The 26,305-nt window shown below is 34.5% G+C and overlaps 1 protein-coding gene across 1 annotated transcript; it reads right to left on the bottom strand.

Moving 5' to 3' along the window:
• Positions 1 to 2,363: 2,363 nt before the first annotated feature.
• On the bottom strand, positions 2,364 to 25,442 carry LOC127850996 (heat shock 70 kDa protein 12A-like). Its single transcript, XM_052384416.1, has 9 exons — positions 25,295 to 25,442; positions 19,027 to 19,375; positions 17,832 to 18,038; positions 16,518 to 16,647; positions 15,088 to 15,665; positions 14,277 to 14,561; positions 5,743 to 5,961; positions 4,721 to 4,856; positions 2,364 to 4,408 (listed from the first exon to the last, which is right to left on the bottom strand). The coding sequence occupies exons 2-9, from the start codon at positions 19,312 to 19,314 to the stop codon at positions 3,393 to 3,395; spliced, it is 2,859 nt and encodes a 952-aa protein (XP_052240376.1). The 5' UTR covers positions 19,315 to 19,375; positions 25,295 to 25,442; the 3' UTR covers positions 2,364 to 3,392.
• Positions 25,443 to 26,305: the final 863 nt, after the last annotated feature.

Genomic DNA, 26,305 nt, shown 5'->3' with positions numbered 1-26,305 from the left:
AGGAGAAAATCAACAGAATAATACATAGATGCCAACATGGTTTGATATTTTATGTACTTGAATAAGCAGTCCATGTAACTTAATTAAGCATAAAACATCAAATGGTTCTATGGCACATATTGTTTAGATTCCATCACTACTACATAACATATCAAGCACTACTAGATTGCAAATAATTGGTAATTGACAGTTAATCACTACAAAATAATTACAAAATATAATCTGAAATAAAATTACTGCAAAACTTATCTCCCCATTTTAATCAAGAACACGCTGAAGCATATGATTATGGCGTACCTTGGATTTGAATTGCTTCTTGGGTTTGCCTGACATCTCGCTGCATATGTCGACTATTTCTGTTGTAGTCTTCTCTTTCGTCCTCTCATCCACATTGCCTTCAGTCTAAATATTTCAAAAACAATGACTACATAAGGAGTATCGGTTGGTATATTTTCTAAGGTGTTTTTCCATATCAGCTGAAAAGATCTTAGATATGTGCAAAGGTTTCTATGAGGTGTTTTTCAATGTAAGCTTTGAACATCTAAGTGATAATATATGAGGAAATAATAATAAGGATATGCGTGTATGCTTTATGAGGTGTTGTTTCCATGAAAGCTTTGAACATCTTAGAGGTAACATCGATTTGTATGATGTATGTGGTGTTTTGTACATGTTATCCTTTAAGATCTTAGATAGGTGCGTATCTATTCTTAGGTGTTTTTAATGTAAGCTTTAAACATCAGAGGGATACCATACAAAAAATGCATAGTATGGATATGTATGTTTTGTGTGGTTTTTGTTTTCACTTAATCTCGGCCTTACTAGTGCTATATTCTTAAGACTGTTGAAAAATGAAAAGCGTTTACTAACATTTTTATGTCCACGGTAAGCAGTCGCGATATCCGTCTTTCCGTCCAGCATTCCATTCTTGGCAGTGTTTTCCTAAACGCTTTCAGATATAGACCTGATATTTGGTGTGTGAGTCAACCCACATGATTTACAGATGCAGCATGAGTTTCGTTCCGCTCCATTGCTATTTTGGCAAAGGCTTTTGTTTTTCTCTGGTGTCGAATGCAGTCCGTATATTGGAGTACCCAGATGACAGTCGTAAACATGTTGTATGCAATCGCATGAAGTTTGGTTAAAGAATATTACGAACTAATGATTTGTTTTACAAGCATGAACCATTCTGAAAATAATTCAAATCCATAAGACGTTTTAATAAAGGCATGGGCATATGTATGCCCTTTTTAATTTCTACATGGAACAGTTTGTGACGTGAGTTACTATAAACTACATGAAACCCAACATGTAACGTTTTATAAAAACGAATACACGTAAAAGTTCTCGCTTGAGAAGTGTTTATTGCCATGCTCGCAAAATTGAATTCTTAAACAATAACTGTCTAAAGTCGTTATATCGGTTGGATAAAGCATTGAAAACAGGATGAATCCTAATACAAGCAGATAAACGAGATACACTCTGTTTGCTGTTTTGATATAACATGTTATGAAAGAATGTCAGCGAATAAGACATGTTTCTATTGACATTGAACTTTTTAATGTGGTTGACCATGTATACGACAAATAATCATATTACCCAGACGGGAAGATTTTGGAACGAAAACAAACAATACAACATGGCCTGCCTGTGAATGTTGAGTTTCGGTTTGAGTCGTACTTATTTTGATAGCGTATATCATATACGATATCCATTTATGGAGAGTTATAAATGAATTATGTAGATATTATGCTAAGCACAATCCAATTTAATAAGAAAATATCTAGGGGAAGTTAATAAATATTCTTACAACGCCTGTTCATGCGAAATGAAAATGAGAAAATATGGGGTAAAATATAATGCCGGTTTTAAAACGGATAGGTTTATTTGATCGATACACATTTCTGGATTGTTCACGAGTTGATAAGTCCAGTTCAAAATCAAACGTAACAATAAACACGTATTCTTTAATATGGGTATTATTAACTTGAAATAAATGTGGCTTCATAAAACATTTTAATTATACTGAGATATTAAGGTACGCTATACAAAATTGCTTTTCTAGTCATGGAATGCAACAACATATATGTGTTGTACAATTAATGAAAAGTTACATAGTATATAAAGTTTCATTTTTATGTCAGGAAAAGCAGCCATTTTTAGGTAAGGATAAATTACTTCTTTCGTCCGGACGAGTAACATTTTTGTCAGGACAAGTTACTTTTTCGTCAGGACAATGGGAATTTTATGGAACTTGTCCGCCTGGGCAAGTGGATTGAAAAGCTCATTTCTAGTCTTCTACACACACACAGTGACAAGAATTGTATATTATTTGCTAAACGTACTCAAACATAAACTACGTCAATATTTTTTTTATTGAATATGTATAATGTACACAATTATTATATATATATATAATACACACATAGTACGTATGCTATTATTTTAAACATAGGTACAGATTGTAACGTATACGCAGCGTTGATAAATGTTTAAACAAAAGTAGCCGACTGTTTTAATACATTTTTACCCTTGACACATACTCTTTAGCGAATTAGCGAACAATGACATAACATGTCTTAACTTTATTTCAGTACCGGTCATCTGCGCTTGAGAAATCATTCATCTCAACGTCTACAACCTTTTTCTGCTATTAGTACTGTCATCACATATGAACACTTAAAAATTTCACTTAAGTGCACAAATGTCTATATAACCAAAATAACAGAACACGTTACTGACACCTTTTTGGGAGTTCATCTGACTGTAGTTGCTCATCAATATGTTGTTATTTACATTTATTTGACAAAAGTTACAAGTACACACAGAGAATATCTAAGGACAACATAACAACATTCCAAAATAATGGATAAACAACAAAATGCTCATGAAAAAGGAAAAAAATCCTAAATGATAACAACCAGAATTTAGCATGGGACTCTAATCAGTAAAGTTTACGTTAGTGTGAATAGCAAATATCTATACGTCTGCTAATAGTATGCAACTAGACAGCACTACTGTATTGGAAACCATGCTAATTTATTATTTACTACATTGATTATTTGCTACACGGTAGTAATTTATCAAACGAGCTGGTCGTTGGATATAATTAGAGCAAAAACATTTATTTGTTATGCTTTGTTATTCTTAGTGTACAAAGCTCTAATATATATGTTTATATATTCCAAGAAGTAGGTAGATTCAATTATTTTATTTATAAGTTGAATTTGAAAGTTTAGTTCAATTACATTTAAAATAAAATATATAGTTGCCCTTTCATTCTTTTACAATGCACACATTCTCCATAAAATCTTTTTATTAACAAAACTAAACCTTGATCAATATTATTGCAACTTGAAAGTGCACGTTTCAAGCTATAAATAGAGAAGCGGCTATTTGAGACAATTTAATGTAAGCTGTTCTTCCTTTCCAGTCGATGGATCCATCACGGATACCAGCAGTTCAGTTTCCCCGAACATGAAGGTCACGTTGTGTTTTTGGTCATCCAGCGGAATGTCAGTGCGATTCTGGATATTGATCTCACCCAGCAGCTCGCATCCCGGGTCCGTAGTGTATTTAGGCTCCACTGACAATGTTCTGTATACCGGAATTCTTGATGTGGCATTAAGTGGAACAAAGATATGGCTCACACGATGCCTTGAAAGTATCTCTTCATTGACGTGTACAAATATCTTGAAACAGTGACCCGCATACCAGTTACCGTCTTTAAGAAATTTTTCTCTTCCAAAGTGTTTCGTTCGGTTGAATAATTCAACTGCACCTATACCATATGTGTAGGCCATAATACGTGATGCAACTAGCGAAGGAGTATGTCCAAATATCACTGCTCCTTTGAGTACCGCTAGACCAGCATCTTCTGGGACAATCAACTGAATTTCAGGTAAGTTGTTAATGAGTTTTGTTTGTATATATTTTGATTCTGCAAGACCTCCGACAAGCATCATTATTCGTACGTCTCTAAGTTCAGGTTTCGACAGTGTGTCTTTGATGTGATTGATAAGCTGGTCAGTTGGTTCATCGAACCACGACATTACTATGGACAAGTCAATCGGTAATTTATCTCTTTCCATCGGTACTTGTTTCGATTTCTTAAAGAAAAATTTTTTTGATTCTTTACCTGCATATAGCGACATTGGAATTCGCAAATTTATTCGACCGTCTAAGTTAGATCTTTTCTTTGTTTCAAAACTGTTCAGTATCTCAAAGTAATCGCCCGACTCTTGTTGCTGAAATCTGTCGAATTCGTTTTTTCCAAACACCGATTTCAGATAGGCGACGAAGTTCTGATCAATACATGTTCCACCCCATGGTCCACCACTTGCTTTCTGAATGACACGTAACTGTTCATTTGGAAAACGTTCTTGTATAGATATATCCGCCGTCCCTCCTGTGTGTGGAGGAGATATATTTGTAGATTGGTTTATGGTGGTAAACATATAGTGAATTAAAAATATATATAAAACGCTTACACGATGAAAATGCAGACATCCTACCAGAATAGAAATTCTTATAAACATCTAGTGTTTTTTTAAATTATTTTATAAATCTATTATCCAAGGAACCTATACTTAATATGGCAATATATAAAGCGCAACACTTCAACGACGTATTTATTGTTTTCGAAAAGGTCTTTAAGATCGAAAGATTCGTTACTGCGCACATTAACTCATTGGATGGTACTATTGGCTTAAACTTTTACCTCCTAAATCAATGACCATGTATTTACTGCCAATCGATATTGCTTTGGAGTTGCGATCTTCGTCATCTGTCATATACCATAACGCAGCCACTTCCGGTTCAAGTGCCAGCTTCAGTCTTTTACCGTTTATTCCAGCCTGAATAATGTATAACATATCATATGTGCGAGTAAAATCATGCGCATAAGCACATGTATTGAACAGTTGTATCTAAAATCCAGTTTGTGAAATGGCATTATGGGATACAAAACAGTTGGCTTGATCTCTAGTTTTGGACATTAGAAACGTACAAGGCTTATGTATTAGAACGCCTTTGTAACTAAAAGGTATTCAATCCATAACGTTAATTATCTTGAAGAAAAGTGTGACGCGAAAGTGTAATAATACTCTGAAATGTATTTCTTGTTTAATAACAATAGCATTTTAAAACGATTTTCAATCGGATTGTTGCATATAGGATACATGAATTATTCGAAATAACAAGATATAAATATACATGTCTGGTGAAATAAATGTCTTTCGCTATAATTTTCTGACAATGTTAATTTATTAATTGACAGAAAATCTTTCATCGATTTTGTAAATGGCGATAACCGTTTTATTCACTTTATTTTAACTGAAGAAAATATTGGTTTCTTTTAGAGCGTATATGATCGTATTTAGAACGGGGCGTATGTTTATAATGATTAGTTAAAACCTATTTATTTCAGTTAGATCGCATAGATGTTTTGCCTGCATTGTATATAAAATTGGTTGCATGCCTGAAATAAAAGGTTTGCATGTTTATATTACCTTCTTTCTTGATAACATTCCATGAACTTGGTTATTTCTTCTTTTTTTGGTGGAATTTAGTTTTTGTTTAGTTATAGTTTTTTAGTTATATTGGTAAGCATGGCAATCTTTTTCTACGTCATGTTAAATTCATATGATATTTCAATTGAAATTACCTTACAGTTTCCGATATAATAGGTGTAGTAAATTTTGCAAATTACTGATCTCTACTATGTTTGAAATTATCCCATACATTGACTGCAGCTTCTCTCATGAAAAGTTTGGCGTTGTCATCCCAAATTGCAGGAACGGTCAGGACGTACTGAAACAATGTCTCGGGAATGTCCGGCTTTTGAAGACGAACTGCTTCCAGTAGCTGCTGACGCAGATAATGTATTGTCATGGAGAAAATCGGCATGGCAGCGTGGCTCTTGCCATTTAGATCTTCAAGTGTGGTTGTTCTGGACAGCGTCTAGATAAACATTGGACACAATAAATGTTGATTATTAATGGCTACAAGTGTTAAGATAAAAAATAGTGTACACGTGCGCACAATTACATGTTTGTTTTAAATAATAAATCAAATGCGACAAAATACATAGTATTATCAAACGTTACTCTTGTATTCCGGAATATATACGCTTTCAATTTTACCATAAGCAAAACAGCTCAAAAACTCAAAAAAAAGAACTATATTGCCTTTTTAACAATTTTTTGTCATTTTTGTCCCCTTTCAGAGTGTTGTAGGAATAGCGATTTCCACGTGTCCATACATCCGGCTTTCCGTCCGTCGGTTTAATTTGTGACAAGCGCATATAATACATAAGAAATATATACTATATATCTGTATAACCTCGCATTTACTTATTTGTGTTCGATTGTTTTCGACATTACCGCATTTATGGCCTCGTTGTCGCTAAAATGTTTTAAGCACGTGCTTTACACGAGTTAAAAGATATTGCTGACAGCTGGGCGAATATTTACAATCATATTAGTCAGCAATTGATCATACCCGTCTCCATATTTTCGTTCTGATGTTTTCGACCGGAGTTATGGTTCTTAATTTTTTAAAGAAGGTTTATTATCTTGTGCGTTTAGTAAATCAAACACAAGATTTGTACAAAAAGGGCAATACGACTGCCACCTGACATCTTAGATGGCCTGTATTAAGCATGTTTAATTGTAACATATATTATTGAACGGCACAAGGACACGATCATAAAAATTAATACTTAATAAAAAGTTAAATGCAACTGGGATCATTTCACCTGGAAAATATTTGGATTAAGCATGTATAATGCCAGCCTTACATCACAGTTAGTCTACAATTAATAACAAAGCATACAGAACGTTGGCTTATAAGGTAAATAGTTGCAATTGATGCGACATATTGTTTTTCTGAAAGCAATATTTAACGGGGTATTTTGCAAATTGGCGACACAAGGTGTGTTGGTTATTTTGCCATTATTGTAGAATGTCTATTTATCCTACAACCTTATCCATTGTCATTTAAATAATTTGTGTTATTGGTTTTATGTTTTGAAAATAAATAGAAACATTGAATTAAGGTCGCTGGGTTTAGTCCGTAAGAAAAGTTTCAAATTTTCACTAAACCAGACATTGGGGTGTATAGTAAATGTTAAAGTGTTGTTGCTAAGGAGACATGCTACTGATAAAGAATCAAAATGTTGCCGGGCTGGTAGCTTTTGGGGTTACGAGATATTCAAGATTGCGTCCAAGATGGCGACCATTTTCGTTTTGATTTGTTAAAACATATAAATATTCAGTATTTTATGTATTTTCATGTAATTTTGATGTTGTTAAGCATGTTAAATATGAATAAAGAAGTGTAAACGCGTATTATATACCCACGAAAATGAAGATGGCGTCCAACACGGCTGCCATAATCAATTTGGCTGGTTAAACAATTTGTCTTAAAACCAAGATCATATCCAAATGTTCTCATACAAATAGTGAATATGAAAAAAGACATTTTAAAAGCAATCAAGTGTTAAATAAGTATTAGATTTTATGAAATCACATTATACACATGCAGAACATAGTATAACAAGAACATATCGACCTAATTCTGACCATTGGAGAAAAGTTATATTATCTGTGTTTATAGAAACATCAACTTCGTCATAGGTATGATTTGTGTTATGAAAATACACCGGTGTCATAAAGCGCATTATATATCAATTGAAACACCACGATACGTATGATTCTACATTTGTGTACCAATGTCATGATAAGGTCACAATTTTCAAACATCATGGTATATCATAGTATGTATATTAGGTTAGCTCATGTTGGGAGTTGTTGTCGAGCACAGAGTGAGGTTCTAATGTAAATATTAGTTCAGATCTCATGTTTGTCTTTCGTAAGGCAATATATAATTATTCTCCATCTTTCATTTTTCATCGACAAAGTAAGTTATCTAACGGGCATGTTGTGTCTGATCATTGTTACATTGTATAACAGGTCAACTTGAATCGTTTGACAAACACAAAAGATAGTACAAGGGGGTCGCGCTTGATTACAGAGTGTTTAACATAATGGGCTATCGCTTATTCATCCTTATTTCATCATTTAAAGCACATTGCGCAAAGCTTAAGCAGCATTTGATTCTACTGTCATGGGTAAAAGAGTGTTCATCAAATAGATTCAGATTTGGGTGGTCTGCAACTTATGGGTGTTTCCATATACACGCCTGTATGTGAACACGTTTCACAGTTGCATTGAATGCTTCCTTGGGGGCGGCAAGCTTGCCAGAGATAACATATGCCTTACCCGACCGGCCTTCCCTGGTTGCCTAAAGGGTTCGTCTTGTAATACACATTTCCTCTGTATCCGGATTTCCATTGCATGATGATACAAATCACATTCTCGTTCATACAATTTGTCATATCGCCTAATAGTCTGATGGAGTTGCTTGCGTTCAGCAACTGAATGAATGTTCCCGTGCCGATACCAAAATATCCAGTCACTGTGTCGCATCAAAAGATATCATGAGCAGACAAAAACAGTCCGTCGCGATATTTTTATTTTTGGGGCAGTTTTTCGAATGTCTTTTACTGCTCTTTCTCTCACTGGTCAGTTCATGATTACCAATAATGAAAGATTCAAGACAAAATAGTAATTTAACAACAAAACAAACACGTCTGTATCATAAGGTACCACGGAAAAGCATAAACGATTGCCTTATCATAATAATGACAGCTTCTTCTTTGGTTGTTTTTAAATCAGCTCGATGGATTTTACAACTTTATATATTTCATTGGTCGTATTATGATATCCTGTAACGATGAACTTGTGTGATTGAGTGCACAAGCGATGAAATTCGTTATCCGTACATAACGCTTAACAAATCAGAGAGATCAGCTGTTGTTTGTTCTCTTCTCAGTAACACCTAGTATAACATTCCGTGGTGGTACAGACACCCGTTAGATCAAAACCCTTTAGATTGTCATGGGATTGTCTACCTTACCTCGTCACACAATTAATGTATATCGGCAAAACATTACGCAGACATCACATTTATTCATATTTTGTCTTATATAAGACTTAAAGTTGTCAATGTAGGCATGTATATTTCCGTCAAAGGGCAGTGAATGACACACAGGACAGCAGATCCATATATTTCTGAACATGTGATCTTGTTTTCTATGTGGCGCTCACACACTTCTACTTTTAACGTATTCTTCAGCATATTTTTGTGGTGGTTTTTTCTATTCATAGTTCCCCTGTTTCAGAAAACATTGGGTATTGGAACCAATACATGTTTAAGTATATGGCTAATGTAAATTATCCTTAAACTAACTTGTAAGCAAATCACTCTTGAATAAGTCAGATTGATGTCATACACTTTTGTGCCTGCACTCCTAATGTGCTTTCTAGACACAACTTTTTGCGATATTGACCCCCCCCCCCAAACAATAAATTGGGCCATGATATTTCAAATTCCATCATTTGGGTTTAACCACTATCTTTTGCTTGGTGCTATTGTTCCAGTTACAATGTTCACTAGACTCGATCGATGCTTGCTTGGATCCAACGGATCAATACTTTTTGTCAACTTTATCCGAATACTTTTGCTTTATCCTGAGCATCTGCATTTATCCTCGACCATTTTCCTCTTCGTGTTGTCCATCAGTGTCCTCTAAATTTGCACTACTCATTTCTCTGAGATCTTTATCAATCCTTATTCAAAAATATGCAAGCTCAAACTCAAAACCTTGAGAGTTTCAGGTGGCATGTTCCCTTATCAAACACACTTAAACATGTACTATACACCACAATGTCGGCTATATGCCATTTTCTGCCGGACTAAAATACTAATGTCTTTGGTTTCACAGCAACAGACAATAACAGATGTGGTTTATTTTGTAGGCTACGTAATGGTTAAGACACATACCCATAAAATGTAGTCGCTATCTTTAAAGGAGATATGGAGGTCTCAAGATACTTAATTTTCCTTTAAATCTAGACCGAACTTGCACATATTTTGTATAACCATACAAGCATCATTCATAATAAGAAAATCATATTTACTTAAGTTATAGCCGGTGTTTGCCAAAAAAATGCACATAGCACGTTAAGGCCGCGGAATTCTAGGCCTTAACTTACATATGCAAAGGCTATGCTTTTTTACTGAAAAAAAAGCGCGTGTGTTAGGTATTTTTCAAGATGACCGCAGAGTATGTGTTGGTTATTTTTTCCGTCAAGGTAGTGCATAAAAGTGTACCCCTTAAACAGAATCTACCGTCCGCACTTTGTCAAAACTTTGATGTTTATATCTAGTAACAACTTCATTCTATTGCGACCAAACTTGCATATTTATCGTGGACAACACGAGAAATTAATAATGTGCGATATTGGACCATGTGGGCTTTGGTAAAGTTCATATTTTTTTCTTCAGAAAATCGCAAAAAAAACTTAAAGAGGCTCGTTTAAACATGGCAATACTGTTTTCCGAGCTATACAAAGGGGAAGCATTAAGTTGTGTTTAAATTCTTTAATAAATGAAGACAATAGTTCTTGAAGAAGCTCTTTGTTATCATTTACATTTCATTTTGCGACTATTGATCTTGAAGAATACATTGAACTTAAAGATAGATGTCTACTTTTCAGTGTTCTCACATTACCTGATAATATATGGTCACATTTATGTTAAGATAGTTTGAAATCGTTTAATACATGAAAATATGATTACATAAAAATGCTATTTTAAAATTTCAACATTGCAGTTTGTCTAAAAACTTTACATTAGCTATCAGGTTTGTGTTTGTAATACATCTTCTGATAAAAGGTAACATGCGTGCAGAATTTAATTTGAAATATTTCATTGCGTGAAGAAGTTATCGACCGGACTGGACCTAAAGTGCATAATGTGAACATTTAACCCTGACGTTGAATTCAAAATAGCAAACAACAAGTGTTCCGCCTGCAATTTTGTAAACAAAAGCTTAGCTCTGGTATTCAAATAAAAGTATGGTCCCGAAAATTCCCTCTTGTCATTATCAATTATTCCTACGTTCGCCGTGTGAATACTTCACGCTTTGGTCCAAATCGTTTATTTATACTTCACGAATACTCAGTAAAAGTTAGTAAAAGGTGTTGTTTTTTTCAATTTACAAGATGCTCAATGTAGTAATACGCGCCCATGTTTCATATTAAAATTTGATTCAGTCTCTAATCAAGTTAAACATTCGAAATTAAGTGGAATTCTTTTCGTTGAATATCACTGGCATGTTAGGACTCAAACATAAAGTTGAATATAAAAAGCATTCTAATGTTCTGTTAATAATATCATAGAAGTAAATCCAACATAAATTATAACCATACATTTAACTTACGGTTAATGCCTTGATACTGCATATTTAAGATAAATAATGGAAGAATATATATTAAAACATATTTGATTTGTTTCCTTACGCTTATGAATATATAAATTAGAAACTCATTTAACAAGTCGATAGTCTTTAATTTAAGGATGTTAACTTAATGGATGTTTAACTGCATCAAAACTAAGAACCCGTGGTCTTTTTAAAAACAATTTAGGGAAAAATATGTGTTTTGTCTAAAATATTGAGAAACAAAATATATATCCACGATGTAAGTTGATTCTCAGTGTTTATTTTGCATTAATATAAGCAACAAACAAACACCAAAAAATTGTATAACTTACATTGTTGAAAGAAACCAATATTCCAAGTTAATTGAATATATTTATTTTGTGCAACTCGTGCATTTTAATCCATTACATAAGGTTTTTTTACAACATATTTTCAGTGTCCCAAATTTTGACAGATGAATGTTAGGTCGCGACCTCCGATGTCATTCACACAGTTTATTCTTAAGGCCGATATAATGGAGTAATTGGGTTGTAATGTTAATGAGTCATATAAAGAGCGTCCACTGTACAATAGTTAACATGTTTCAACACAATAAAACCTATTTACACGTGTTTGTTGGACTATTCGTTATTGTTATTGCCTTGGCATCACATGAATGTGTCACCCCTTCTGACACACCTTACAGGTGTGCAGAATATTAGGTGTGTCCAGTGCTTACAGGGGTTGCCATTTTGTAAATGTCACACTGCATCCAATTGACAATGTCGTAAAAAACAGCCGGGCAGTTCCTTTGGATGGAATATTTGACACACACAATGTGTTCACTATAATCCTCGTCACTGTCATTGGAACAGTCAACTGCTCTGTCAACACAAGATGGGCCTGCTACTGGACTAGGTGCAGTTGTTGAAAAGTTTGCTTACTTTTTTTACTGTGAACTTACCTTTTTGTGTTTCTGAGATTTTTTCAAGTTAGATTTTTAATTGTGTTTATGATTTTAATGACCTACATTAACCCATTACTGGGATGTTCTATTCTAGACACCAGTCTGCTTACTGTTTTCCTTGGTTTCGTAGCCTTTTGATTTTTACTGATCTTATTTTGTGTTCTTAAGTTTCAAAAACAATGCATGTGTGGTTATGTTCAGGTCCAATGTGTAGCCCTCCCTCTACAGTTACACCTGAATCATCAGTGAATGATACACTTGGGCTGGAAACATACTTTTCCTGTGAATCGCATCTTTATTAAGGGGAAACTGTTCTGTTTTGCGAAGCCCAACTTGAAGATTATCTGCTGACAATGCATTGTGATAAGTCTGGCAGACGATACCACAAACATTATACTGAGTGACGGCAGCTGATGTCTCACGGATAATTTTGTGGCATCGCGAATGGTACATCTAGAACGGGCCATACCAAGAAACTTCTAGAGGTTGGAGCATGTGGCTAGTTTGGGCTGGTAAAATATACAAAATTATACCAATCTACGTTGCCACTCTGCCAGAATGAATGATACATGTGACCTTTGACCATCTAAAGCAACAGAATTTCGGATTCACAATTGCCAGGCGTAAATTGTATGAAGTGTTTGGATAGATACTTAGTAAAACGCGGAGGTTAGATCAACCACTTTTAGTCATTGTTCTACTGGCTCCTGGTGATGCCCCTTTCAACAAGTCACTGTTCATCCGCTTGCCTGGAAAATTTAAAGAATGGTGGCACTGCTGTACCAACGAACACTGCCAGCACCAATAATTGTAACTGTTTTACCTTTGTCAGATGGTACAGCTTGCGCAGGATAGTTAGAACTAGCTACTATGTATAGTGGCTTGTGATCAATTGATACAGCCTTCTCATCAATATTGTAAAGCAAATGGGGCTTATCTTGGAGATCATAAAGAAGTTAGATACCATCTGTTCACTCGCCAATTTGGACCTCACTTGATCAAGTGCTCTTGGTTAAACAACCCAATTAAATTTTTGGCTATCTCTATAGGCATCCGTTCATCCACATCATGGAGAGGGGTGTGTCAATTGTCCTCTTACCCAAATGCACAACAAAATGTGAAGCAAAATCAATACATTCTTGTTGATTATAACCATAACCTAAATCAGCCACGGCTTTGAAATGTTTTTTTTTTAATTTGGCGTCTTCAAACTCAAACAATGGTACCTTTTCCCATTACAACTGTTACTGGGTCAACTTTTCTCAAAACCCTGTCCATGAGTGTGCTATGAGTCCCGGTTGCTCTGAGAACTGACATTCCATCATCTTTCACTTCTTTGACAGCATTATCAAAGAATATGGTGAATGGAGTCGATATCTTTCCCTTACAGGCTGAGGGTGTTTCTAAAATAAAACAAAAATATAATATAAGAGGTGTGAGTGTCAAAAACCATAAATTTTAAGAAGCTTGGCCTTCCTTTAAAATTTCAGTAGCGTGGCTATCATTCATAGCCGTAAACACTTGCAGCCGATAGGTAAGCAGTCAAAAAGTAATTTGACAAAGAAAATTTCCATGGTAATATAAATAGGTATAACAAACATGTCTAATTTTGGTACATCTACGAAGACGTAGCGCTTCTTACCTGTGTAAATCTCATGTTTTCATTTTGACAGCAAATACGATCGACTTCACATTGTAGTAAATGTGACGTCACTTAAATCACCGACCGTGACCTCTCGCAAGATTTCGAATCGAAACAAAAATAGCCTCGAATCAACATAACTCGCGAATTTAGATAAGGTGAAGATTCTGACTTTAAAAAAAAAGTCTCTTCAGAGTTAATGTGATTTTATTGCATAGATTATATATTTAAATAACTATTTTGCACATTTTTTTCCCGGTATATTGTTTATCAAAAGAAATGTATATGTATATATTTAATATTGTTAACATATATTTCATTTTTTTATTTTAACAAATTACCTTTTTCGCATGAAGAATCATTTTGAAATTTCTGAAAAGTCTCCATTCTTTCGTCGAATCTAAGCTTGAAAACTTGTGTTCAGCATCAAATCCGAAAGAATAAAATTGTCCTTTAGGATTTAGTAGGACGCAAGTCGGAGCTTTACGTGATACCAGAGAAGCCGATGCGAAAGGGTCGTACCAATTTTTCGTTTGTACTTTCCTTGGATCATGAACATAAGAATATGCATATCCGCTGTACGTGGTACCAATATCAAACGCTGCTACCACATGGTATGGCAACCCCTAACAGAAAATAAGCATACTCATATAAAAAAGATGTTCAATAGAGAAATTTCATTCAAGCATAAAGTATGTTACAATTAAATAAACAAAATGTTATATGGTCTGTCTGTCAAAGGTTATATTCTTATATCCCAAAATAATTCATGATAAGAAAACATAATTAAGAAAAAAAACATAAAGCGGTCTTTAAATTGGATGTTTTCTCAATTGTCTGAAACGGTTCATCGAATGTGTATTACGTGAAATCGAAATGGCAGACCGATCTTTATAATTAAAACATTATATAAGTTGTAAACGTATCAGTTACAGATACAATATGCCACGTGCGAACATATGATTATTGAAATTAGCATGGAAACAATGAAACACTGTGTTGTTCTTTTTCGGATAATAATACGGCTTTGCCGTAATTTTGAGCATGTTTTCTTATTGATAAGTTTTGTATACCTAAGGAATGATTGTGTTTGTAAAAAAATTCATTTTCTTAGTATGGAAATACAATAATGCAAGACGTCATTAAAACAACCTGTGTAGACGGAGACGGCTTCTCATTTCCAGACAGTGCGCTGATCAAGGCTCCGTTTAGTACTTCTTGTCTAAACGCGCCGCTTTTAAAGATCATGATATTCGGAAACACGTGCTGTATTTGGCAAATGACATAAGGGCATTTTGCAAATGCGTCTGTCATTAACATTAATCGAGTTTGTTCTAAAAAGACTCGAATGCATTTGTTAATGGTTTGCACTGGGACTTGAAACCACTGCACAACGATACTGGTACTTATTTTGACTTTGTCCGCGATAATAGTGATGTATTTAGACATGGTGAATTTATTGCGGAATTCCATTGGTAAACGAAAAGTAACTGGTTTTTGTCCATCAAAGTTATTTTTATGAATACGAAAGTCGGCAATGAGTTCTTTATATCCTGGAGTGTTTGCCCAGGCTTCTTTATTGGAAGCATCCGAATCAGTATTTTCTGATAGAAACTCCACCATAAGCTTGTCGACACTCGCACCACCACAGCTTCTTTCGCTCTTTGAATCCAAACGTTGAAGCTGTCCTTTTACTGGCGTTGTAAATACGGCAATATCGACGTTTTCACCTAGTATACAAATATGTCATCTTAATAAGTCAGCGAGTTACCTGAGTAAAGCAGGAAATATCTTTTTCTGTCCTAGCATTTTTATTGAAAACAAACGTTCACATTAGTCTTAACTGATAATTTCGTTGATTATCCGCCCATCTTTTTATGCATTATATTCCCAAGTGCATATCAATGGCGTAATCTAACCCTAATGATTCATTAAAAACAATTGAGCTATTGGCTTCAACAGTTTTTTTATGCAAATCAAAGATTTAATTATGACTTCGATTGAATTTACGGACACAATTGAACACAAGAATACAATATAATAACAAATACAATATAAAAAAAAACAATTATGTTGCCATTTTGCGTAACTGTAATTGTACAATGTTTCATCATTTTGCAGACTAACACACTTATTTTCATTTTTTATCTGCAAACACGTGTTGTATTAGACCTTACAGCGCAATTCAACAGCAATAAACACTCTGCACTCACGCAACAAAACATGGAGCACGCAGAGAGCATAGTGTTGCTAATTTTAGTAATCCTACCTAATAATAGAATTTTCTATAGGAACGTTATCCTTTACACGAAACAAATGAATGCTTGAATGAATGATAACGACTGTGATCTGAAACATTATGTTGTCTTAAGGGTAAATTTTACGGTTCCAATATAATCAGTGCGAAGCATTTTTTATGCAAAGTTTCTGAAAGAGAATGTCACAAACAGATAAGAAAGCGAACCAATTCAACGCCAAAATATAGCCTTTTTAGAAGCGAATAATGTCTGTTTATTATATATATATTTCAACTGATTACATTTCAATGATACTTTATGGGAAAAAAGACGTTAAACGTTTACCTTCTGCGTCAAGAACCATAAACGTGTTTTCGTGATCTTTTAATGCTTTTTGCAAACTTGTATTTTTCCTAAAATTCCAAAATGCGGCAATCTCCTTTTCCATGGCTATAGACACTACATCTAAACCAGCCTAGTAATCGGGTGATATAATGAGATAGTATAAACCACGAAGAATGAAGTTGAAACGATTAATTGACATTTAACAGTTAATACAAATAAATATATTCATTAATTTATATATACACATATTATTAGTGAATTACTTATTGAATAGTAAATATAGCTACTGGCCAGCAATATCCCCGTCACAACAGACTAGCGTTGTCGGTACTAACACATTAATTTCGTGTGAACACATAATAATGTAACAACACATGTGTGAATGGCTTCTTTGCTGTAGTGCTGCACGAGTTTTAACATATATCGTCGTGATATATACATTATTGTGCCAGGAACCATGTTACATCATGACTCATAGTCAACAACGACTTTCTCAAATAATTTTGGAGGAAGATATTCGACTCTAAAACGAGTATTCTGCATAGATATTTGCAGATATGGGATGATATACCAAAAACAAAGTCTAATAACGAGTAATATAGTTGTTTTTAATTATTAAGGTTACTGGTTATAACGCGTAAGAGATCAACAAGTTAAGTTAAGCGTATGGGGTGTATGTTCTTAGTCATCCGAGTCGATCCAAGTGATTGGATATATATAGTCTTCTCAATTTATCACATCTTATTTATAAGAACCTGCAGAATATTTCTAAGTGTTGTCTATGGCGACAAATCCCTTTTTATTTCCCTTTTTAATTAAGGGGTTATATATCTCTTTTTCTATAGATAATACAAACTTCACTATAACATGTAAACTAGTTCCTTTCATTTGAATAAAATGAAAGCATACGAACATGTATATCTATATGCGCATCGTTTACCATTAATGAACGATGGTTTTTATCTCATGTTAGTTTCATGTGTGTCATGATAAGCTATCAATAATTTCATTAAAGTGTTATTACATTCTTAAATTGTAGGCATACTTACAATTATCCGTTATTTTTTAAATCGATGACTTATAAAGGGACACGCCATCCTTATGTGTATCATATTGCAAAGTCAAACATACAGTTTTAGTAAGTGATGTTTCGTAAAAAGATATTTGTACGTGTTTTCGCGAAATTAAGCTAAATACTTCACTTTTTGACTCTCGTTGACGAGATAATTAAGGAATTTGTTAAATGAGGGCTTTTATTCAATTTAATGAATTTTTAATTTATGATACTTAACATACAACCAAAACCATACCGACCTCTTTTGCAGCCTCCATTACGAAACACTTGGCGCTTTCATTCAAAAGTCCTGGAATAGTTATGACATACTGAATGTCCACTTCCTTTCCACTTGTTAAAGTGTTGAGAAGTTTTCCTTGCAAATGCTTCAGGAGCGATATAATAAGATGAAATGCATCATGTGTTTTGCCAAACACATCTGTTATTTTGGTTTGCCTTGTTATGACCTAAAACAGTATACCAGTACTCAAGTCAGATGAACTAAACGATATTTCAATAAATTAACAAAATAATATGAATTTATTTATTGATGACACGTGGTCAATGTGCACAAGTACAATATGGAATACACGGACAAAATGTGAAAAGATTTTTATAATTTTCTTTATAATTATATATAATTTATCCCATAGCCATGTAGGAGGAGTTGAATTTGAAGAGCTTAGATCGTTTCTTATAATCATCTTCATTTATGTGGAAAAGTGACATAATTCTCAAAATATGATATTGTCACAAAAGCCTGGCAATGTGTGGTGAGCTAGGCTATGAAATAGCAAAAGTTCCTACCTCTTCAGTTATTAATACTAACATTTTCTGATAGTAAAACGAAGAGCAATTGTGTGCGTATTCCTTGGACTCGGAAAAAGAAGTAATATCAATTGGCCAGAGATACATATATTCTATAATATGTTAAAACTGTACTAGTCGGCTAATAACTGTCATAAAAGACAAAACTTATTAACAGATTTCTGTATTTGTGAAGAGATCGTTTTATATTATATCTTGCTCTTGTGCGTGAAAATACTAATATACAACCACATGGCCATACATGTTCTCGTTTTGAAAAGTTTATTTTAAACGCTTTATAAGCGATACGCAATTGTTCAAATGTATCGAGTAAACCTTTTTAGACGCGTTGAAATTGTATTTGTCGCAATTGCTGATTTTTGAAAATGAAAACACTATATGTTTATATTGCTATTATTGAATGTTATTAACCTTGTTTGAATGTTATGTATACAATCCTTTTTGAATTTATGACAAGGGTAACACATGGTCTTTTTGTTAATCTTTGAAAGGAACCCTTTGACCATTGCTTTGCAACACGGCTAGCCTATGAAAATGCCATCGCAACCTATGGCGTCGTTTGTATTTACTCTAGTTTAATGTATGCCGTCGTTGTCAACATCCATCAATTTACATACGACCACATACCTTGTTCCCATATAGGAATTGTGTGACCTTTGTCAGAAGCATCCATCCACGATGATTATCTCCTTTCTCCAATTCAGCATAACTAGAATCGGCTTCTGATCCGAAGCAACTGATCTTTTGCAATGGATCTAGCAAAATGCTTGGCGGTTCCTTGCATGGGCTTTTTAATATGTGAGATGCATTTATGTCCTCTTCCAGCAATTTCAAGATACTTGACCGCTCAGCATAGGCATATCCGCACTCTTTTGTTCCAAGTTCCAACACTGCCACAATAGGTTTGTCCACCATTTTGAACAGTCTATCCAATCAATAATTACGTACAACAGCGTATTTAAAATCTCCTGAAATACTAAAATATATGCTATGTTTATCTTGCAAGGATATCCACGCAATTGTGTTATCAAATCGTTCTTTAGACAACGTAATGTTTGTTCCATATTGCATATACAAAAACAATTAGCTTGGGGATTTAGGTTTATTTATCAGCAAAATCTTGCAAACTTGTAAGCAAGCACCAAATTTTCCATGAATGTACCTTAACATGTGCTCTTTTAAAAAAACCCGTTAGCCACCAAAAATAATAAAATGGCGGCCTTTTTTCCAAAATGGCGGCCGCATAATTGTGTATACAATTTTTATTGAAAATTAAGGTATTTGCACTCGGAGACTAATGAAAACAAACATTATTCAGGTTGCTTTGTTGTTAAGAATGTTTAAAAGATACAATTTATTTTTCTTTGATATTTAGATGTGAAATATTATACATGTGTATCAAAATTGTCGCAATTTGCACAAAAACTGTGAACCACATATGTACGTATATATCACAATAAAGTTATAATATAAAGACAATACACACACATGTATGGCACACATAAACATCTGTGTTAAAACATGTTGAATAAATAAGTATATATAGCATTTAAAAAGAAAACTATTTTATACCCAGGGGTGCGCTTATTATGGATTTATTGGTATCAATTGTTGGACAGTACCTTCCAAAAAATAAAAATAACACAATATAAACCACAATCATCACCTTTGTCATAAAGACTAGTTTGAACTTGATTATTAATGATAGTTGATTGTAAATCTAGAGGTGCAACATGAAGACTTATATTTATTGACTCTACGTTATGTGTGATCAATCTTGTTTACTGACTTAATTGAGTTTGGAATACTAGCAGGGTTATTCAGAACTGCTCTCCTTATAATGTATATGAACTTTCTTTATTCACATATATTGTTTAAGGATTGTTGGATGTTTAACTATGGTTTGATTAAACGTATGATCTTATTAAGACATTTACTAGCACTTTATTGTAAATGGTACTATTTACATATGCCCTACAATCAATGCAGAGTATGAAAACTTATACTCGAAGATTGCTTTATATTGAATATGTAACTTGGCTATTAAAATGGCAATCTATATTGCAACTATCTGAGTTTGAAATAAATAAATGATGTTAACACTCTTCAATAGATTGTATCAAGATAAATACGGATAAAACCCCAAACACGTGTTGTTGACGTCCTAGCATTTAACCTGTATATGCATATCAGGTGATTTCACAAATGCAATCATTCATGTGACGAGGTGACCTAAACATAAGATAATTCAAATAGTATCTGTGTTTTAGATATTCAATTTATAGAACGCGGGATGATAAAATCAACGTGTCATTTTATATAACATGTGATATTCAGATAAAGGTTGCAAGCTATTAGCCAAGTCAGCATTTAATGTCGTGCATGGATATTCAATCGTTTCATTGATTTGCACTATACAAATGACACGCTGACCCCAAAATATAAAACCTAGTGAACAAGTTAAAAATAACGGTACGACTCAATTTTTATGAACTCGCAGTAGGGGTTGTTACGTAACTTTTCAGTCAAGGATAGTATCGTGCTATTTCGAAAACAAAACCATATTTTTCAGAACTAAACATATTTTAATCAATCGATGTAAACAAGAGTTTATTTAAATTTATTCACCTTGGATGAAGTGTCCTCAAATGTGTCAATCGCATCTTGTGAGTGATAGGTGACACGCGTGATTCAATCATCACTGGATAATTCTAGGTAGAAATTAGCTGCTGATAATATCAGCGTGATATTCAGAAAACATACCTATGAAAGTAGATTCGTGTATTTCAATACATTTAAATAAACATGTGTTGTAAAGTTTAGTTGTGTCTTAATAGACTGAAAGGAGGTATGATTCTTGTACTTCCGTAAAAATACTCAACATCAATATAATATGTTTGTGAATTTGTAATATCTTCAATACCGTTTTCGTAGTTGTCCACAAACAAATGGAAATAATAACTACAAATGAAAAAGTATACGTACTGAGGTACCAGTAAACCTATTGTAAATACTTGTACATTAAAGAAATTGAAGAGGTGTGATCACAAAGAAGTCACAGGGGGGCCAAAGTACGTTGATAGACTCTGGAAAGGTGACATGCATAACTTAGTGACAAATCTTTAAAAACAGACATAATAATACACACACTTAGTATTGCTAGTGGGACTTTTCAACACAAAATATGTATACAAACCGTTTTTTATTTCTTATACTTCTCATTTTAAGGATACATATGTAACAGTATTCATTCGATTGAATTCCTAGAAATGTATTGTTTTGTTTTCGATCCCTGTGTGCATTGTTATCAATCTTTTACATATTCTCAATGACTTACTTTCCGAACATTATTATACGGGACACTTGCAATAATCAAACTCTCAGCTATATGACACCCAGGGTCGTTAAACGGATGTACTCATAAAAGCTCATATCATTCAAGAAGAACAAGGCAGAGTTAACAGGTATTTCAAAAAGAACTCCGCGGAAATCATCATTATCAGCATCAATCCATTGACCGGTTTGGCAATTTGGGGGCGGGGAGTGAGAGAAGCCGATAAAGAAATCCTCCTCGAGTCAGGTCTGCTGTGTGCTGCTGAAAGTAATTTATCCATCGGAAGGGATGTCCATTCGTTTCTTCTGACGGCCTCGACGTTGACCTCCCTCTAGCATGCCCTGGCGAACCGGCTTGCGCAGTGAGTCGTGTCTGATGACGTGTCCGAACCAAGCCAGCTTTTGTCGTTTGACAGTCGCCAGTAAGGCCTCCTGTGGACCAACAAGTGTTGCAGTCATGTTAATGAACGTACTAGTTGGTCTTGTGCTCCCTGAAGGAGATGCGGAGCAGTCTTTGGAGATATTTATGTTCACATGCCAGTATCCTGCGTTCTGTATCCGCGTGAAGGGTCCAGGTGTCGCAGCCCAAGAGTAGGATGAAGACTACGAAGAAATTGTAGAGCCTGCACTTAATGTGGAAGCTGATGGATCTGATTTTCAAAATCTGCTCATTCTTACAATCGCTGCGGTCGCCATGGCAATTCTTTTTCGGACCTCAGCGGTACTGGTACCATCCTTGGACAGGGTGCGCCCAAGTACTTGAAGTTGGCAACTTCTTCTCGCTTCTAGCCGTTCATGGTGATTTCTGCACTGGTGTTCGTCGTGCTCTTAACCATGATCTTCGACTTCTCCGTGCTGACCTCTATCCCGTATGCTCCTGCTCTACCATCGAGTATGTGGGTGAGATCTTGAAGTTTACTGCTGGTGCCACTCATGGGGTCAATGTCATCAGCGAATCTCGAGTTGAAGATGGGTCTTCCAACGGCGCAGATAGAGGTGTGGTGGTAATAGAGAGTCTCCAGCATTATCTTATCTTCTGCATGTAAATGTTGAGCAGGACGCGAGAGAGCAGACAAACCCTGACGAACGCCCACTGATGTCCTGAAGAAGTTCCTCTTTGGGCCACTGCTTTTCCTACCAGATATTGTGGCATAGTACCGTCATTGCTGCTGTCGTTGCACCTCCTTCGTGCTTAATCAGCTCGGAAGTGACGTTGTCCACTACAGGGGATTTTTCCTGGCTTAAGACTACTTCCTCCTCAGACTACGCACTGCCTGGAAATCAGCGGATCCGAAAAACATCGCAACCATGGCATGTTCTGATTAAAAATCTGTGTATGCAGCGTCGTAGGGCAGCTTAGGCACGACGATGCTACTGCCTCGACGGAAATGTGCAGACCATACAAATCATATGCCACAATACCGCAAGTTGTTCCACAATTAATGAAACTAAGACAATCGAAGGCGCTTAACTGCATGTAACACTATATCATATTTGTCATTTGCAATCATGCACTCATCTTCTTCTGAATGCATATGACAGCAAAACAGGAAACCGTTTCATCTATCATAAGCACATACTTTGCAAGCTCATTGCTCATATTAAATTCGTATCAACACCTAAGTTCGCAAAGCTTTATTAGAATTTCTAAACAAATGAATTCGCGTTGGATATGCTATTGCTTTTATATAACGGGTTCAGCGTTGCAAATTGCAATTCAGTACAATCTGGCATCTGCACTTTATCAATAGTGGAAAAAGCGTTACATTAAAAACTTCTTCAATCATGAATATCGTTTAAAGAAATTCTCTGTATCGCCCTATATTTTTTGCAAAACAAACATCCATTGATAAATATGTTCACACATGCACACATGCAATTAATAATGTGACCTGCAAACATGCAATTAATAATGTGAACTTCATTTAACTTCACTTCAAAGACGAACATGTCCTTCTGAGACTGAAACATTGAGTGTGTAATGGGAAAATGCCAATAATTATACCATCAGTGTGTTTATTTACAAGTATGACCATCCTAGATACATCGTGTCTGTGTTCTGTATCAGTGTTGATTCCTAAAATTGAATTCATAAACGAAGTCAAAAAATAAAATATATGATGGTTCATAATCCGATTTTAAATCCAATCAGTTCATGCTTTAGTTTAAAATCCTAACATGGTAAGCTAATTGTTTGGATTCAACTCTAGTTTAAGTTCGTTGTTAATGGAAATTTCGTTGATTTTTGCATTTACAATCGCTAGAAATAATAAAATATACAAAAAATGCATTCAAGTTGATATCAGTCAGATAGGTTTTTAATTTCATAATAAGATACGAAATTGTATTGTTCTTCATGTAACTAAGCTTTAATTTTAAAAAATGTTTAGAGGAATCAAAGTTCATCTTTCAAAAGTTTGAAGTCATTTTTGTCACACAAACTGTGGCTGGCTGTTGCAAGATATATATATATATATATATATATATATATATATATATATATATATATATATATATATATATAACTCTAAGCTCTACAAGAGTTAATTGTCACATATACTAATATTCATGTCTAAAATACCCAAATAATACTAGTTTAAGATAAACCCAACTTGGACATCAAAACTGAGACCGGAAACGGCTGCCATCTTGAAAAAAATTGACGCCATCTTCTATCTTCCGGGGGCTCAAAGGTTTTATTAAAAACGCACATCAAACTAAGTTTTTATACCAAATTGCATGTTTCCTTACTGATTTTCTAAATTATTTTGCATACGTATGTAAGCTGCCCAACTTGTTCACATTAACTGAGACCAGAAATGGGGGCCATCTTTTAACTGGACGCCATCTTGAATTTTTACTAACTAAAGAATTTTATCAAAAGTGTGTATCAAACTTAGTGTTGATACCAAATGTCATGCTAAATTGAAGATTTGCTCAATTTTTACGCACAGTTGCTTAAGATATACCCAACATGGCTGTATAGATTGAATCGGAAATGGCGGCCATCTTGAAAATGGCCGCCATTTTGAATTTTTAAGTGGCTAACGATTTCTGTCAATAGTGCATATCAAACTGAGAGTTCATGCAAAATTTCATGCTTGCGTACAGATTTGCAAGATTTTTATGCTAATTCTCCTAGCTAAATGGTACCTTATATTTTACACCGACATTATCTGCATGATTCGTAAGAAATTGACGAATATAAAAAGGCATATTTTAAAGTATTTTTTAATGTGTGACTTATTATTTGTATAATTTTACTTGTTTGCTGATATGCTATATGTCTTGATCACCATGCCGATTTTATAAATTTTGAAACTCACAACGTCCAGTGGTAAACTATTAGACGGTCACACGGAACCAATCGTTACAGCTAAGTGGGTGATGAAAACAAGCACATGAACAATATAACATGCGATGTTTCTTAAACGTTGTTGGTGCATCATCCTTTTATCGTAATACATAACTACGGTCTTCATGAAACTAGTGACAACAGATACAAACAGTTTAACAAACAAATTATAATATATGCATATAAACTTAAACAAAATAAACTTACCTCTTACATGCTTGCGACATGGATTTAACTCTTGTAACTTCGTGCAGTTTATCTTTAATTAATAAACCTTAATCGCGTTATCACCACATTTACAGCAGTGTGTGTAATTGTACGTTGTAACGATGATAACGCTTAATGAGACATCATGTGCAAAAGTAGGTACGGTTGTGTTAAACGTAACAGTTTGAAAATGTGCGTTAAATATAGAAATACGAAGAATAATTTCACACTCAACCAAATATAAATGTATAAGAAATAAGAAACCCCAGTAAGCACCCTTGGATGTAATTGTGACCAGCCTGGAAGCCCAAGCACATTTTTAAAACGAGACCGCGTGGCTCTAAAATAGTGAACAACGCGTATTGACATTAGAATTACGTTGCTTTAAACACGATAGATCTACTCGCACTTTAAAGATAACCGAGCATATCGTATACTGGTTATATAGCGCAGAAGAAGTGGTGAAATAGTGATTGTGTATCGTTTGAGTAACGATTTCAGCGAGTGTGTATAGATTATATTCTAACAGATTCGCAAATTCATGTATAACACAAAAACAACACTCGATCAGCGGGCGCGTTGCAAGACTTGACTTTTAGGGGGCCACGGATTTTGTACAAAGTAAATAAGACACATTATTCTCTCCGTATGATGAAATCCTTTTACGGCCATTAGCCCCCTACCTCTGATTCAAAAAGAGCAGTCGTTACTGACATATGTCGAGTTTAATTCATTTGCAAATAATTCTTTGCTGTACAGTAGAAAACTCATTCACGGACACAACACATGCATACGGTTGTGAAATTCGCATTTGTGCATTCGGCTCATAGTGGGTGTTAACTTCGTTTTAAATTTCAATGGAGAAATAATATTTGATTGCTGATACCATATACATTCTTTTATTTGATTTTATGTATAACATTCGTCGTTCATATTCGGGTGTTGGTTTAAGTTAACGAGGGTACAATTATGACGTTTACAGAGGCAGGTATTTTTCGCCGGTTTACATCC

Source organism: Dreissena polymorpha, chromosome 1, assembly GCF_020536995.1.
Source record: "Dreissena polymorpha isolate Duluth1 chromosome 1, UMN_Dpol_1.0, whole genome shotgun sequence".
Taxonomy (NCBI): domain Eukaryota; kingdom Metazoa; phylum Mollusca; class Bivalvia; order Myida; family Dreissenidae; genus Dreissena; species Dreissena polymorpha.
This window is presented reverse-complemented; position numbering and strand designations above follow the sequence as displayed.